This window comes from Rutilus rutilus (assembly GCF_951802725.1).
Source record: "Rutilus rutilus genome assembly, chromosome: 19".
Taxonomy (NCBI): domain Eukaryota; kingdom Metazoa; phylum Chordata; class Actinopteri; order Cypriniformes; family Leuciscidae; genus Rutilus; species Rutilus rutilus.
Genome location: NC_140232.1, coordinates 34,078,837 through 34,096,517, shown reverse-complemented (window position 1 = coordinate 34,096,517; position 17,681 = coordinate 34,078,837). Strand labels below are relative to the sequence as shown.

At 39.4% G+C, this 17,681-nt stretch overlaps 1 protein-coding gene across 1 annotated transcript in view; it reads right to left on the bottom strand.

Annotated features, from left to right (window-relative positions):
- Positions 1-17,681, bottom strand: part of pi4kab (phosphatidylinositol 4-kinase, catalytic, alpha b) — a 75,364-nt gene that overhangs the window by 47,739 nt on the left and 9,944 nt on the right. Inside the window, exons 8-16 of the mRNA XM_084388610.1 lie at positions 11,011-11,159; positions 8,046-8,111; positions 6,815-6,911; positions 6,493-6,681; positions 4,901-5,001; positions 4,677-4,806; positions 3,612-3,741; positions 2,632-2,727; positions 682-865 (exon numbers count right to left, since the gene is read on the bottom strand). Coding sequence (XP_084244736.1) covers positions 682-865; positions 2,632-2,727; positions 3,612-3,741; positions 4,677-4,806; positions 4,901-5,001; positions 6,493-6,681; positions 6,815-6,911; positions 8,046-8,111; positions 11,011-11,159 — 1,142 coding nt within the window. The remainder of the gene's footprint in view (positions 1-681; positions 866-2,631; positions 2,728-3,611; positions 3,742-4,676; positions 4,807-4,900; positions 5,002-6,492; positions 6,682-6,814; positions 6,912-8,045; positions 8,112-11,010; positions 11,160-17,681) is intronic.

The window sequence follows — 17,681 nt, the reverse complement described above, 5'->3', positions numbered from 1 at the left end:
GGCTATTCCAGTGTGATATATAACAACTTTATTCATTATTATTATTATTATTTATTTGTATTTATTTGTTTTGGATGGTTGAAGTTCTAAATGGCTGTGAATGAGTGAAAAAGTTTCAAACCCTGATCATCATATTTGTAACAGTTTGTTCCACGACTGCTCGTTCTAGAGATGTATTTGCATCTTTATCCGTTGTTTAATTCATTGGTACGTCAGTTTCTTTCCAGGACAGTGAATTACAGTAATTAAGAAACAGTGCAAGACAAGCGATTGAATCCACTGAAAATAAATACTGCGTTGCTGTTGCAGCTTTACACATCAAACAGATGTAATTATGCAGCCTGTGTGTGTGTGTGTGTGTGTGTGTGTGTGTGTGTGTGTGTGTGTGTGTGTGTGTGTGTGTGTGTGTGTGTGTGTGTGTGTGTGTGAGACAGACAGACTCTCACATTCCAGTAATTATACTTCAAAATGGACACCTCCTAATTCTGTACAAGAAATAGTGCAAGACAAGCGGAGATTGAATCCACTGAAAATAAATGCAGCGTTGCTTTTGCAGCTTCACATCAAACGGCTGTAATTATGCAGCCCGTATGCGCACGTGTGTGTGTGTGTGTGTGTGTGTGTGTGTGTGTGTGTGTGTGTGTGTGTGTGTGTGTGTGTGTGTGTGTGACGGACTCTCACATTCCCCGTGATGACCATGCAGCCCAGCTGGTCTATGATCAGCACGTCTAACTGCGAGGGCGGCTGGCAGAACTTCTGCTGCAGGATCTGCAGGATCGGCTCCATCACTTTAGGACTGTCTCTCATGGCCACTGCGATGTGACCCAGCGCTCGGATGGTGTGGTCCGGGATGAGATGGGCTTCCCTGAGGACAAACACACACGCGTCAGTCATCTCACTCAAAGAGTTAAAGGGTTAGTTCACCCAAAAATGAAAATTCTGTCAGTAATTACTCACCCTCACGTTGTTCCAACCGCGTAAGACCTTCGTTCATCTTCGGAACACAAATTAAGATATTTTTGATGAAATCTGAGCCATGTTTCACTCCTCCATAGGCTTCCAGTGTGACCGAAACTTGCTGGCCCAGAAAAGTTATTAAAGAGATCGTTAATATAGTCCAAGTGACTCCAGTGGCTCAATCTTAAGTATATCAAGCGACGAGAATACTTTTTGTGCGCAAAAACAAACAAAAATAACGACTTTATTCCACTATTCATTTCCTTCTCTCTGGATGTCTAGTTGGTTTGCGTAGTGTTTTTGCGCAGCGCGTCTGTGTTACACGTCACCACGTAGGCTCACTATTGGCCGACGCCGGTCATGTGTGTGTTGCGTGATGACGTCGGATGACGTGCAACACAGACGCGCAGCGCAAACACACTACGAGGCCCAGAGAGAAGGAAATGAAAAGTGGAATAAAGTCGTTATTTTTGTTTGTTTTTGCGCACAAAAAGTATTCTCGTCGCATGATAAACTTAATGTAGTGCCACTGTAGTTACTTGGACTATTTTAACGATGTTTTAATAACTATTCTGGGCCGGTGAGTTTCGGTCACACTGGAAGCCTATGGAGGAGTCAAAATTCTGTCAGATTTCATCAAAAATATCTTAATTTGTGTTCCGAAGATGAACGAAAGACTTACATGGTTGGAACAACATGAGGGTGAGTAATTACTGACAGAATTTTCATTTTTGGGTGAACTAACCCTTTAAAGTTCAGAGGTCAGCACAGAGAATAGCATTTATACAGGGACACACACACTCCATGTGAACCGTGTCTATTATGTTATTCTAGATAAATAACAGATAAAACAAATAGATTTATAAGAAACTAGATGATCTATACATGAAATAAAATAATAGATAAATTAGATAAATAGGTGAGTGTGTGTGTGTGTGTGTGTGTCTGTGTGTGTGTCTGTGTCTGTGTGTGTGTCTGTGTCTGTGTGTGTGTCTGTGTCTGTGTGTGTGTCTGTGTCTGTGTGTGTGTCTGTGTGTGTGTGTGTGTGTGTGTGTGTGTCTGACCTCAGTGTGTTTCCCTACTGTCCACCACAGTGACCCTCAGTGATGTGTGTGTGTGTATATGTTCAAATGTTCACAGGTATTATAATTTGTTACTCTGTTAATTTGTACAATTAATTTAAGTAGTACATTTAGATTTAAGTTATGTTATAATATTTTATTATTTTGATGTCTTTATAATTATTCTATGCGTTCCAAGCTTTGGCAATATTGTAATATGTACAGTCATGCCAATAAAGCAATTTTGAATTGAATTGAATTAAATAAATAAATAAAAATATCAGAAAATAGACAGAAATAAAATAAATAGATTAACTTAATATTAACTAAATAAGATACAAAATAGATAAACTAGATAAATTAAATAAGAAAATAGATCAATATAAAATAAACAACAGATTAAAATAAATAAACAGATACGAGACAGACGAGAGAGAGACATAGAGAGAGAGATAGAGAGAGAGAGAGAGATAGATGAGAGAGTGAGTGAGTGAGTGAGTGAGTGAGTGAGTGAGTGAGTGAGTGAGTGAGTGAGTGAGTGAGTGAGTGAGTGAGTGAGTGAGTGAGTGAGTGAGTGAGTGAGTGAGTGAGTGAGAGAGATTGTTTTCCTCACTTGTCATTTTCCTGGGAGATGTAGAGCCGGTTGGACAGGCTGGCCAAGAACGCCTCCACGATCACCGGATCCATAGTGAGACCGGCTTTTAAACATCTGCACACGACAGGAGGCGCTCATGAGGAACAGGATTTCACACACACACACACACACACACACACACACACACACACACACACACACACACACACTCACTCTCTCACACACACACACACACACTTTCAGACATCTGCACACGACAGCAGGCGCTCATGAGGAACAGGGATTTGAAGAGAAGCTATTGTGTGTTTTTACATGTTCATCTCTCTTTAGTGTGTAATGTTGCTGTTGGAGTTCTTCTCTATATCAGTGTCACTGTTTCTGAACTCCTGAAACGCCTCCATTGTATCTTGAGTTTCTTCCGGAACGAACACGTCACAATATTCCTCATTATAATAATTAATGCGCAGAATAAAGGGGCGGGGCCTGGTTGAGTTAGTTAGTAGTGTGTTAAACTGGCGGTTATGGTAAGAGGCGGGGCATTTCCCAAACACACTCGAAGCGCTCGACCAATCACAACACACTGCTCCAGCCGACCAATCAGAGCACAGTGTGCTTTTCAGAAGGAGGGGCTTCATAGAGACAGGAACTAAACAGAGCGTTACTGACAGACTGGGAAGAGAGGCGCCGCAACAATGGAGAATATGAGGAAATAATGTGTTAAGCATGATAGGCCCATATTTTAGTTTTTGGGCTACTCTTTTAAAAAGGCCATATCCTAGAAAACATTGGGAATTTATCATCACAATGGGAACGTTTACATGCAGTGATTTTTGTCAATCCAAATGAATCGGTCTGATTTCAAATTCTGAAAGTTTTGTTTATATGCACCCTAAACTTTGTAATCCGATTCACTTATTACAAATGTAATTTGTGCATTACATTTATCCCGAACTGCAGTGAAACCTTGACTAACATCACTGGGCCGAAGTGAGCCTGACCTGCAGATGTTATCGATGGAGATGTCTCTGAGCTGCTCGTACATGGACGGCTGGTCTTTCTTGTTGGACAGCAAGTTGAGCGAGGGCTGAGAATGCTCATTGGTCACGTTTATTTTGATCCCGCCTCCTCCTGAAGGAAAGAGGTTCAGAGGTCAGGACAGGGAATAGCATTTAATGCATGTGAGAGAAAACTCCATATAGATAAATATATAGATAGATATTAAGAAAATAGATCAAATAAATAGATAAGAAAATATATAAACATTAAAAAAATATATATATATACAACAGATAAACAAATAGTTAAGAAACTAGATTATCTATATATTAAATAAAATAGATAAATAAATAAAATAAATAGATAAGAAAAAAGATAAATATAAAATAAATATACAACAGATAAAACAAATAAACTTAAGAAAATATACGAACTAAATATAAAATAAATAGATCCAAAATAGATATATAAACTAGATAAATTAAATAAATAAATAAATAAATAAATATATATTCAAATGAATAGATAAGAGTTTATCAATAAATTAAACATAAATAAATAATATAAAAATAAAATAGATAAATAAAAACAAAAAATAGATAGGTCAGAAAATGGATAAACTAAATAATATAAAATAAACAAATAGGATAAACTAGATATATATAGATAAAAATAAATGTATAAATAAATCAGATAAATAGATGAAAATAGATAAATATACAACAGTTAAACAAATAGACAGATAAAATAGATAAACTATACATAATACACAGATCAAAAATAGATGTATAAATAGATAGAATATATCTATCAATATAGATATAAATACAAATAAATAAGATAAAGATAAATATAAAATAAACAACAGATAAACAAATGGATAGATAAGAAAATGAATGATATAAATAATACAAAAATAGATAAAAGTAGATACATAATTTATAATAATTATATAAATCAACCAACAACAGATAAACAAATGGATAAGAGTTTATAGATAAGCAGATATATAAATAAATTAGATAAACAGAAGTTACTTTTATCAAGAGTAACAAAAAGTATCTGACCTGATGTGCACTGACTGTGATACTTGTAGAGTTTGATCAGCACCGCCGAGGGAACCACCAGAAAGTCCTTCAGAGACACGGTGGCGGAGTGAGCGATGACGGGGAAGCGCTCACACAGACGCCCTAAACCCTGAGACACACACACACACACACACACACACACACACACTCACGTCATTCAGTGCATGAACTCTCACACACACAGCCTCGTGTCGTGGCTTCACCTGTAAGCAGCAGATGAGCAGCGGCATGTGAGCGATGATCACTTTACTGGATGTTTTGGACTGAAGCTTCTCTGATAGTTTAGAGCACAGATTCTCAGCTCCTGCAAGACCAATTAGAGAAATCACTTTATTCAACATTTGCAGCACTTTCCCGAACTCAGAAACCAACTCAGACGTGACATCTATTATTTACACTACTGACATTTTGTAAAGGGAACATGGTTTTATTGACTGGATGGTGAAAAGTGACGATGACTTTTCGTTTGATGTTATTTTAGTATTATTTACAAAGACTGAAATTGTATTTTCATGTTAAATATACTTAAATATTCTGTGTTGCATTTACAACTTCACTGTTTTTGTATTTACAGAATCACTTTTTACATTGAAGGCAACTTTCTAATGTTTTTCCATCTAATTATTTTATTTCAGATTTATTTCAATTAACGAAATGTTTTTAATAGTTAACATATATATGTAGATTAACTAAATATAAAATAAATAAATAAATATATGAAGAGTTCAGATGCAAAAGCCTCTAAGTGCCATCTGAAATTTTCTTCTAGAATGATCATTTTTATCAAGCTCGTATATTTCAGTTCAATAATTTCACTTAAATGACAATTAATAGGTAATTTTCATTGCCATTTAAGTGAAATGACTGACCTTAAATATACGAGCTTGATAAAAATGATCATTCTAGAAGAAAATTTCAGATGGCACTTAGAGGCTTTTGCATCTGAACTCTTCATATATATATTAGATAAATAAATTGGGGGGGAAAATAAAAAAGATAAACATATAGACATAGGAAAATAGATTAAATAAATATTCCCCCAAAAAAATAGATACAAAATAGAAATATAGATAAACTAGATAATATATAAATAAATTTTAGTTCAAGCTTTGGTAATTTGGTTGTGCTTTTGTCATTCATTTGTTTGTTTTTAAATATTTCAAATTTATCCAACATTTATTTTTCTGTTTTAGAACTTTTAGTACTTAGTTGCAAAAAAATTGGTATAGAAACAATTTATTTAGAAATTGCTAGTAAAGTTAACAAATAATCAGCAATTTACACATTGAAAGACTGAAATATAATTTTGTTTATCAATACTTAAAAAAAACTCCCTAAAGTGAAGGCAACTTTTCTAATTTTCCATCTAACGCTTCTATTCCATTTCAGCTTCATATCAATTAATGAAAAGTTTAATACTTTTAGTTTACGATAATAAAAATGTGAGATTTCAGAAAAAAAATCTGAAATTATGTGTATAGTATACAAAAAATTACAAAGAAATGGCAAGTAACACTGAATTAAATGTGAAATAGAATGTTGAAGTAGAAAAGACTGAAATATTGTCTTGCAAACATACTCAAATAATCTTTTACATGCACAACGTCAAAAAAGGAAAAAATAAAGTCATAACAAAATAGAAAGATTAAAAATACAATAATAGTTGACAGTAAGACCAGAAATGTGTGCATAGAGTCAGTTGTGATTTCATGTTTAACCTAGAAATATCTGCACTGGAGTGTGACAACATGCCCCAGGCTTCAGCTGCAGTGTTGTGATTGTGTTTGTGACAGACCTTGCTCATCTTTGACGGCCCACACCATGAGGTCCACGCAGGCTGCGTTGGCATGACAACGGAGCTTGAGAGGGCTGGGTTCCCCTGGCAACCGCTCCTCATGGAGAACCCTCTGCAGCTCTGATTGGCTGCTGCTGAACTGCTCCAGCACGAACTCATGAACCTCTTTCACGAAGCTCGTCTGCACATCTGAGTGGTTAACATGAAATATTCACACGTGGCAAAGGTCAGACACAAATAAAGAGGAACACTGAAGAAGCGATTAATAAAGCATTTAGCTTGAAGAACGGCTCAGTTTAGACGGAGGCCACAGTTCAGCAACCTTTCATGTAATAGAGCGTATCCCGCAGCATCTTGAACATGCTGACATACAGCGGGTCGCTGAAGGCTTTGTAAAAGAGGTTGACGGCTGGATTCGCCTTCATACATGGAGAAAAAAAAATAGAGGAAGGGAGAATTAGGAAGGACAAACTGGTTTGTGACGATATTTGCAGACAAAATACTGTATAATAGGGCTGGGTATTGACACAAATTTCACAATTCGATTTTGATTACGATTCGATTCGATTCAATATTGATTCAATATTGATGGATATCAGGTACAATACATTGCAAATTTTCTCAAGGAAAACAATCTCTTAACTATTATTGTAAACTATGGGAGTCAGCTGTAGCCTATAGGCTTCATTAGCCTACTGTAATAGTGAAGGTAAAAATTAACTGATTAGTATACAAACACTTAAAATACACTTATTTATTTTTATAATAATAAAGTTATATGAAATTCTATAAAGATTTCAATGGTGGCTGTCATAAAAAACTTTCCAGATTTATTCAAACATGCATTAAATATCGAAGAACATTAAAAATTATAATGAATATGTAATATGGTGCATATATTTAACAAAATGCTCCTCTCTAGAATTAATTTGTCTAGCTGACTAACGAGTTTATGGCCACTGATATGGTTTTTCTGAGGTAAATGTGACGTTACATGACATTGTTTACCACGGTTGAAACACTGATTGGGCGACTCCATGTCACATGATACGGACTTCGATAAGTTGTACTCTACCTTTAACACAATTTCAGAAGCTCATTCATGTTTATTTCGCGCTGTAACTGGTGTTATTAAGGCGGAAGAGAAGATCATGTGCTTCTCTAGAGCTGAGGCAGAGCGATCTCACGCCACAGCGACAAAACGGTATTTATGTTTTTGAATTTCGTAAGAAAATGGACGTAATTTGAAATCTGAGACTTTGTTTCATATCAATAGTAACAAAGCGCAAAGATTATTGCGATTTATTGGATGGGATGCGCTACAATGTTTCATTCATTCATCAACTGAAAACAGGATGACTAATCGATTCTTGGGATTTAAGAATCGATATCGGTTCGTAAAAATGAGAATCGATTAAAATCGAGAAATTTATATTTTTTACCCAGCCCTGTATAATGGTATAATGTATACTGTATAATGTATTTTCTACAGGATCTTGTGTGCAGCAGGTGGAGAGTGTAAAGAAAGAGTTAATGAAACATGTAAAGTTTACCTCTGTAACTTCGGCCACGATGGAGTCCAGCGTCTTTAGGAAGGAATCTGAGACAAAGTGCTTCACCTGCAGAAACATGATGAATATACAATACAGATTAGACTGATTCAAGAAGCTTCACAGTAATAAACAGGAAAGTAGTGATTCAAATTATGCAAATTCTGCTGTAGAGCCGCAGGGATCATTTTGCAATCTCGATTCAAACACACACGCAATCTTTTCAACCACACAATATCATTATTTCTGTCTCATAATAACTCAGATTATCACAGAAGTCCTGGGATAAAAGTTTATAGTTTGGCTATAAACACTGGTTTAAACAAGATTATATCAAATACATCGTTACACCAGTAGGTGGCAACAAGTGACTGTTAAATAATGTATTTGTCATTGAATTATTCATCCAAGAGATTCATTCAAAAACGCTTGATTCATCCAGTAATGAAACAAGTGAAGTCTTTATGAGTGAGTTGTTGAATCATTCACTCAAGAGATTCGTTCAAAAACGCTGATTCATCCAGTAATGAAACAAGTGAAGTCTTTATGAGTGAGTTGTTGAATCATTCACTCAAGAGATTCGTTCAAAAAACGCTGATTCATCCAGAAATTAAACAAGTGAAGTCTTTGAGCGAGTCATTGAATCATTCACTCAAGAGATTCGTTCAAAAACGCTGATTCATCCAGTAATGAAACAACTGAAGTCTTTATGAGTGAGTCGTTGAATCATTCGCTCAAGGGATTCGTTCAAAAACGCTGATTCATCCAGTAATGAAACAAGTGAAGTCTTTCAGCGAGTCATTGAATCATTCACTCAAGGGATTCGGTCAAAATCGCTGATTCATCCAGTAATGAAACAAGTGAAGTCTTTATGAGTGAGTCGTTAAGTCACTCATTTAAGAGATTTATTCAAAAGCGCTGGTTCATCCAGTAATGAAAAAAGGTGTCTTTATGAGCGAGTCGTTGAATCATTCACTCAAGAGATTCGTTCAAAAACGCTCATTCATCCAGTAATGAAACAAGTGAAGTCTTTGAGCGAGTCATTGAATCATTCACTCAAGAGATTCGTTCAAAAACGCTGATTCATCCAGTAATGAAACAATTGAAGTCTTTATGAGTGAGTCGTTGAATCATTCGCTCAAGGGATTCGTTCAAAAACGCTGATTCATCCAGTAATGAAACAAGTGAAGTCTTTCAGCGAGTCATTGAATCATTCACTCAAGGGATTCGGTCAAAAACGCTGATTCATCCAGTAATGAAACAAGTGAAGTCTTTCAGCGAGTCATTGAATCATTCACTCAAGAGATTAGTTCAAAAACGCTGATTCATCCAGTAAGGACACAATTTAAGTCTTTATGAGTGAGTCATTGAATCATTCACTCAAGGGATTCGTTCAAAAACGCTGATTCATCCAGTAATGAAAAAAGTGAAGTCTTTATGAGTGAGTCATTGAATCATTGAATCATTCATTCAAACCGATTTATTTAAAAATATGAATTAATTCAAATTAATTAAATATTTTTTAAATAAACTGCAGCGCTAAAAAGAAAGTGTCATTATTCAGATCAATTCAGTTCAATGACTGTAAATGTAGAGCTATGAGCAGCTCCAGGTCTCTGTGCCAGTCATGTGGCTGAAAACTATGAATAGTGTCGTTATCAGCATCAGCCAATAACGTTGTCCGATTAAAAGAAGGCCTAGTTGTGTAAGTTACGAAATCTACTGACAGCTCTGTCAATGGATAATAAAGATTTCTGTTCTACTGTATTTGAGTAAATATCATGTTAAAGAAGTGTTCCTTCTAGCAATTTCATCTGCCATTATTATATTCCATTTCCTACAGTATGGGCGTTATATCAGATAACAGATAACATCATAATCCATATCAGGTTATTACTAGTGATGTCATGAGGGAAATATTCACATAAGGAGTTTATTAATACACCCTTGTATTATCTGCCAAACAATTTGCAAATCACATTAAGAGTGTGTGTGTGTGTGTGTGTGTGTGTGTGTGTGTGTGTGTGTGTGTGTGTGTGTGTGTGTGTGTGTGCGTGTGTGAATGTGTGCGCGAGCATGTGAGTGTGTGGGTGTGAGAGAGTATGTGTGAGTGCGAATGTGTGCGTGTGCGTGTGTGAGAATGTGTATGTGTTTGAGAGTCTGTATGTGTGTGTGCGAATGTGTGTGTGCACGTGTGTGTGTGTGTGTGTGTGTGTGTGTGAGAGAGAGAGAGAATGTGTGTGTGTTTGAGAGTGAGAATGTGTGTGTGTTTGAGAGTCTGTATGTGTGTGTGTGAGAGAGAATGTGTGTGTGTTTGAGAGTCTGTATGTGTGTTTGAGAGTCTGTATGTGTGTGTGTGTGCGTGTGTGAATGTGTGTGCGCGCATGTGAGTGTGTGGGTGTGAGAGAGTATGTGTGAGTGCGAATGTGTGCGTGTGCGTGTGTGAGAATGTGTATGTGTTTGAGAGTCTGTATGTGTGTGTGCGAATGTGTGTGTGCACGTGTGTGTGTGTGTGTGTGTGTGTGTGTGTGTGTGTGTGAGAGAGAGAGAATGTGTGTGTGTTTGAGAGTCTGTATGTGTGTGTGTGAGAGAGAATGTGTGTGTGTTTGAGAGTCTGTATGTGTGTTTGAGAGTCTGTATGTGTGTGTGTGTGTGTGTGTGTGTGTGTGTGTGTGTGTGTGTGTGTGTGTGTGTGTGAGAGAATGTGTGTGTGTTTGAGAGTGAGAATGTGTGTGTGTTTGAGAGTCTGTATGTGTGTGTGTGAGAGAGAATGTGTGTGTGTTTGAGAGTCTGTATGTGTGTTTGAGAGTCTGTATGTGTGTGTGTGTGTGTGTGTGTGTGTGTGTGTGTGTGTGTGTGTGTGTGTGTGTGTGTGTGAGTATGTTTGAGAGTCTCTGTGTGTGTGTGGGTGTGTGTGTGTTTGAGAGTCTCTGTGTGTGTGTGGGTGTGGGTGTGTGTGTGTGTGTACCATCTGTAAGAGGCGTCTCAGCAGCTCTACAGGGACGTTTATTTCTTGTCCGCTGGCACCGATGAAGAGAGGAGAGATGGAGAAGCTGGAACTGACGGTCGTAAAGTAATAATCTGGATTCACAACACCGCCATCGGCCAGATAAGAGCCTGACAAAACAATAAACCACATCAAACAACCAGATTTACATGTTCTGAAGAAAATGTAAGTGGTACTCAGAGCCACGATGACGCTTGTAACTACTCGCTGGTTATAAAACAGTCCACGCTTCCGAAGTACAGATGTCCAATTTTTGTTTATTGAAGAGACACCGTGAAAACTAGACAAAAAGAAAACAAACCCTAATTTTACACACAACACCACTACGGACACAAACCAAACATAATATACAAAACATTAACACTTTTACCGTATTCGCCTGGTAACCAGCAGTAGATTAAGTCAGGAGCACTAACGTGTATCAGAATTCACATCTCATCGTTCAGTTGACGCTAACACGTCCAGGTGGAATAAATCAGCACGGGTCACATGACACAACTTAAATAAGCTAAATAATAATAATAAAGTAGGAATGGCAAACCAAATTATGAAATTATCACAATACACAGAGATACACATTTAAACTATAAAGTCAAAAAACAATAAAATAAATAAACATTAACCACCAAAATCACCAAGATGTCATAACCCACAGCTGACCTTCCAGCGTCAGCTACACTCCCACCAAATTACCATGGAGTAAAAAAAAAACAACAGCAAAAGAAAACAAAAACACCTACAAAATACAACCAATCAAACAATCAATGGTAATTTCCAGGCTCCAAGATGAAAACAACAACAATTCAAAAAGCATAATTCATAATTACACATCCTTACACTAAAATGAACAAATTGTTCACCATACTTCACATTCTAATATTCACCAATATTAACAGCACAAATCAACATGTATCCAAGATACCACCTAATACCAGCATGATGCTAATATGACTAAACTTCTAATAAGTGATAGGGCGATATTAATTTTCAACTTTTGGCTACAAGAACTACCAACTTTTGGATAGGGCGTTCGATAATAGAGGGTTTAGTGAGGCGTTCACCCCTTTTTCCCAACTTCCGATCCCCAATCTGTATTGTAACTTTCCGTACCAGTCCATCCTCAGCCTTGCAAACTTCAATGACCCTAGCCAACCTCCATTCGTTGCGGGGAATTTCCTCTTCCTTGACAATGACAATGTCCCCCACTTGCACATTCCGCCTTGGTATATGCCATCTTTGCCTGAGAGAGATATTAGCAAGATATTCTATCTTCCATCTGCTCCAAAACTGTTCACTCAAATACTGCACCTGCCTCCAACGTTTCTTTGCATAAAGATCTTCCTTAACAAATGTACCCGGTGGAGGAAGTGGAACAGACGACTTCATGGTAAGCAGGTGGTTGGGGGTTAGAGGCTCTAGGCTTGTAGGATCACTGAGGCCATCCACGGTCAATGGGCGGTTATTGACTATAGACATAGCTTCATAAAAGAACGTACGTAAAGAAGCATCATTAAGTCTTCCAGTATTTTGTGCCAAAACTGAACTCATTACGCCCTTTATAGTTCGGATCTGCCGTTCCCAGACACCTCCAGCGTGACTCGAACTGGGTGCATTCAGACAGAAATCGCACTGCTTCGCTGCCAGATATGCTGCCAGTCTCTCTTTACTCACTTCCTTTAAAGCATTCTTCAACTCATTCCTTGCCCCCACGAAGTTGGTTCCTTGGTCTGATCTAATATGTCTGACAGCTCCCCGGATGGCTATGAAACACCGTAAAGCGTTAATGAATGCATCAGTCGTCATGTCCTCCAACATCTCTACGTGGACAGCTCTGGAACAAAGACAAGTAAAAAGGAGGCCATATCGTTTATATGTCTTGCGACCTTGATTGGTGTAAAAGGGACCAAAACAGTCCATGCCACAATAAGTAAACGGTGGAGAAGGATCAGTGCGGTCACGGGGCAAGTCCGCCATCCGTTGTTGTTCTGGCGGCCTACGAGCTCTCCTACAAGGAACACACTGGCGTATATAGTGTGCTACCACCTTACTGCCACCCATAATCCAAAAGCCATTGGCTCGCAATTCATTCAGAGTCTGTCCCCTGCCTTGATGTTGAATTTTTTGATGATGGTGCGCTAAAATAAGATGTGTGACAACACCATCCCTTGGAAGGATTGCTGGGCACCTGAATTCAAAAGGTGCGCATGCTCTCCTCAAACGTCCTCCCACCCTCATTATTCCATCCTGCATGAATGGATCAAGTTGATGCAGAGGATGGTTAAAAGGCAGCGTACCAGAATCTTGCCTGAGTACATTCAACTCTTCTTTGAAGGCATCCTGTTGTGCAAGCTGAATGAGAGTGAATGAGGCCCTCCTCCTTTCCTCCACACTTAAAGATTCTGATGTCTTCATCTTTTTTGCTAATCTTTGAATCCGCGCAATGACATTCACAGCTGTAGTCCATTCTGATAATCGTGACAGTTGCTGTTGAAAATCCACTTGCATCATGGTCTCGGTCCTCAGTACCTGGACAGCCTTGACCTCTGGGTCTCCGACCAACAGCTCCAATGTTCCTTGTTTAGCAAATACCTCTTTCTCCCAGAGGAATCTGGGCCCTGTGAACCAATTTGAACTGATCAACTCTTCTACAGTGAGGCCTCTCGAGGCGTGGTCAGCAGGATTCTCTCCCGTATTGATGCAATACCACCTTCTTGGGTCAGTGGCCTCTCGAATTCTCTGGACACGATTAGCAACAAAGACATGAAATCTTCTTGCTTCATTGTTGATGTAACCAAGGACCACTTGAGAATCTGTCCAGAAATATTCTCTATCAACTCTGAGTGCCAACTCCTCCTTCAGCATACTACTCACAACAGCAGAAATGACGGCTGCAGTTAACTCTAATCTTGGTATAGTAACAACTTTTATGGGAGCAACTCTCGCTTTACCCATAACCAAGGCACAATGTATCTTACTTTCACTCATCAATCTGATATAGGAGCACTGTCCATAACCTTGACTACTAGCATCAGAAAAGTGATGTAATTCAGTTCTCAGAATCGGTCCGAAATTTGGAGGGGTGAAGCATCTTGAAATTTGTACCTTTTGTAGGTTGGGCAGATCATTCAGCCAGCTCTCCCACCTTGGTCTCAGCTCAGAGGGTAATGGTTCATCCCAACCGATGCCCTTATGGCACATCTCCTGTAGAACCTTCTTACCAGATATAATGAATGGGGCCAAGAACCCCAATGGGTCGTAGACTGAAGCCACCATGGAGAGAATTCCACGTCGTGTGGCAGGTTTCTCATCAAGAACAACATTAAAGGTGAGTACATCATTCTCTACATCCCACCTTACGCCCAAGACATTTTGTACTGGAAGAAAGTCATGATGGAAATCAACGTTCTTTACTTCAGCAGCATGATCACAGGGACTAATGGACTCCAACACTTCTCGGTTGTTGGAAATAAATTTGTGAAGATGCAGCTTCCCTTTAGCACACACAGCTTGAGCTTCCTTCACTAGCTTGATTGCTACCTCAACAGATTCCAGGCTTACGAGGCCGTCGTCTACATAGAAATGGTTCCTGATAAACCCCGCAGCCAAGGGATACTCACTCTCATTCATACTGGCAAGATACTTAAGGCCATAATTGGCGCATCCTGGAGAAGATGATGCTCCAAAAAGATGTACTTTCATACGATATTCTCGAGGTTCGGTGTCTGTATCTCCATTTGCCCACCACAGAAAACGCAGGAAGTCCCGATCTTCCCTAATAACATGAAATCTATGAAACATTTTCTCAATGTCGCACATGACAGCGATAGGGTGTTTACGGAAACGGCAAAGCACTCCAGTCAATCCATTGGTAAGGTCAGGCCCAGTCAATAGATGGTCATTTAAGGCGGTACCTTCATACTTAGCTGCACAGTCAAAGACTACCCTGATCTTATTTGGTTTCCTATGGTGATAGACGCCTTGGTGTGGAATATACCACACTTTTCCCGTGTCTGGTTGCTCATTTGCCATTTCCGCATCTCCATCTCTAAAGACACCTTCCATGAACGTCATATAATCATGTCTAAATTTAGGATTCTTGTCCAATTTCCTCTTAAGGTGCTTCAGCCGTCCTAATGCGAGCCTCCTATTATTTGGAAGATGGGGCCGTATTTTGAAAGGAAGGGGCATCTCAAGATGGCCATATTCATTCTGATAGACACCCTCTTTTACCACCTGCAGGAACCGAACGTCATCTTGTGATTTACTCTTTTCACCTGATGGAGTATCTACAAAATCCAGCTCAAGTGCTCTGATAACAGCGGCGGGTGTCACGGAGGGGAGCTCTCTGACTGATATGCGGTGACATAAACCAGTCACATCCTTGGAATTTACACATCGTGGAATTCCTCCTATGATGCTCCAGCCAAGGTCCGTCTTGATGGCATAAGGTTCTTCATCACCGCCAACGATGACCTGTCGAGGCGCCAGAGCTCTGGAGCAATCATAGCCAATCAAAAGACCTACTCCACAATCCATCCGTGCGGGCATTTCATTTGCAATCACTTCTAGATGTCTCCACCGTTTAGCTGTATCACAGGTGGGAATGTGTGTGCGCACAAAGGGAATGAAGTCCCTCGTATAAACAGGAGGCAGGCAGATAGGGCTGTCCGAAGAAAATCCTCTAACCCGAAGTCCACTAACTCTGTGACTCAACACAACAGAATCTTTTCCCATCATGGTGGAAAGCTTTAGTTTTACCGGTTCCATTGATGCCTGCAAGCTTTCACACACTTCTTGGTCAACAAATGTGTGACTACTCTGGGTGTCTAATAAAGCATATACGCAGACTTCAGACTCTGAGTTAGATAAAGACAACCATACTGGGACAATCATAGATGTTATATCACCTTCTCCTCCATTCGTACAGCATGTTAGAGTGAATGCATTATCTTCAGTCTGCAAAGCTGTCCATGGAGGCGACATCTCTCCTGGCTGACGATCTTCATGTAACGAAGTTGGGTGGCGCTTCTTGCATACCACACACACAGCTCTATTTCTGCAGTCTTTGGAGCCATGTCCTTTTCTCAAACATGCAAAGCACAACTTATTCTCCATGACAAACTTTCTCTTTTCTTCTGCTACCTTTTCCATTAGTTTTTGACATTCCTGAATAGAATGACATTCATCACAGAACATACATTTAACTGAATTTGTGCTACGCACGAATGCAGTTTTCTTTCTACAAGACTCTTCAGTCTCACGGTCGATAATGTTACTGAATTCGGCCGTAGCGCATGCTGCATCTAAAGTCTTCGTAGTGGTTGCAAACGTGTTTACTCTTGAACGCTTTATTTCCTTAGATGGCTTCTCTTCAACGATCTTTAGTGCATACAATGACGACACAGGATTACATGCTATACGTGCTTCTTTTGATACGAATGAGGCAAACTGGTTAAAGCTTGGATAATCTTTGTCTTTGTCCAGCTGTTCTGTGACATAACGGTTCCACCTGCTCGTCACCCAGAAAGGAAGCTTGGCCAGTATCCTCTGATTCTCCTCGCAGTCATTCAGCACCTGAAGACCCTTAACGTGCGGCAAAGCATCACTACATGATTGTAGGAAGTCACTGAACTCTCTTAACTTGACGTACTCGGCTGCACCAATCTTAGGCCACCTATTAAGTTTCTCTCTGAAGGCACGTTGCACCACAAAGGAGTGACCATATCTGGCATTCAGCTTCTCCCACGCTTGCTGATAGGCCTGTTCATCTTTCCTGTAGAAGCTGCCTTCCAGAGCCGATCTTGCCTCACCATCAACATACTTCTGTAAGTAGAAGAGCTTATCTGCAGGATTTGAGCACCGTCCCTCTATAAGAGCTTTAAAGGTGGTGCTCCATTCTATAAACTTCAGTGGGTCGCCAGAAAATACAAGGGGTTCTGGAGCAGGAAGTCGAGACAGGGCAATGGACCCTTGTAACGCCTGCACTAAGGATACTTCACTTTGTGTAACTTGCTGATTCAAACATGATGTGTTGGAAACAAGAGGACCGTGGTTGCTCCTGTCACCGCTTGCTGAACCACACTGCTGACTTTTTACCCTGGACTCCTCCTCAGTATACACTCTGAGCCTTGCTTCCATAACCTCAATGTCTCTACGATCTTCAAGCTTCTTCAGTTGCTGCCTTTGTGCCTCAATGTCAGCCTCCCTTTCCACTTCAGCTTTTTTTGCAGCTAACAGCGCAGCAGTCTCTGCTCTCTTAGTTGAAATGCTTGCAGACTCCGATGCAGGTTTAGAATGGTTGCTAACGACCGTGGCTCTAGAAACTGAGGATCCATATATGGACTTAGCGTACTCACAGTCCAGCAGCATACGTAACCTTGCCCTTTCTGCCTCAGGATCAAATTCCATACCATCTTCCACCATGCGTACCCTCATTAATTTCAACAAGTCTGCCGTTACAGCTGAACATGCGTCAATTTTCCTCCTAGTTTCTTGGCTTGGTGGTGCTTGGAATCGTATGTTATCATATAGCCCTTTCAATTCAAACTCTTGCCTCTCAACCTCATCCATCATGTCACACAAGTCACTTTCAGAGCACTCATGTTTTAACTTTAAACGAACATCTCTAACTT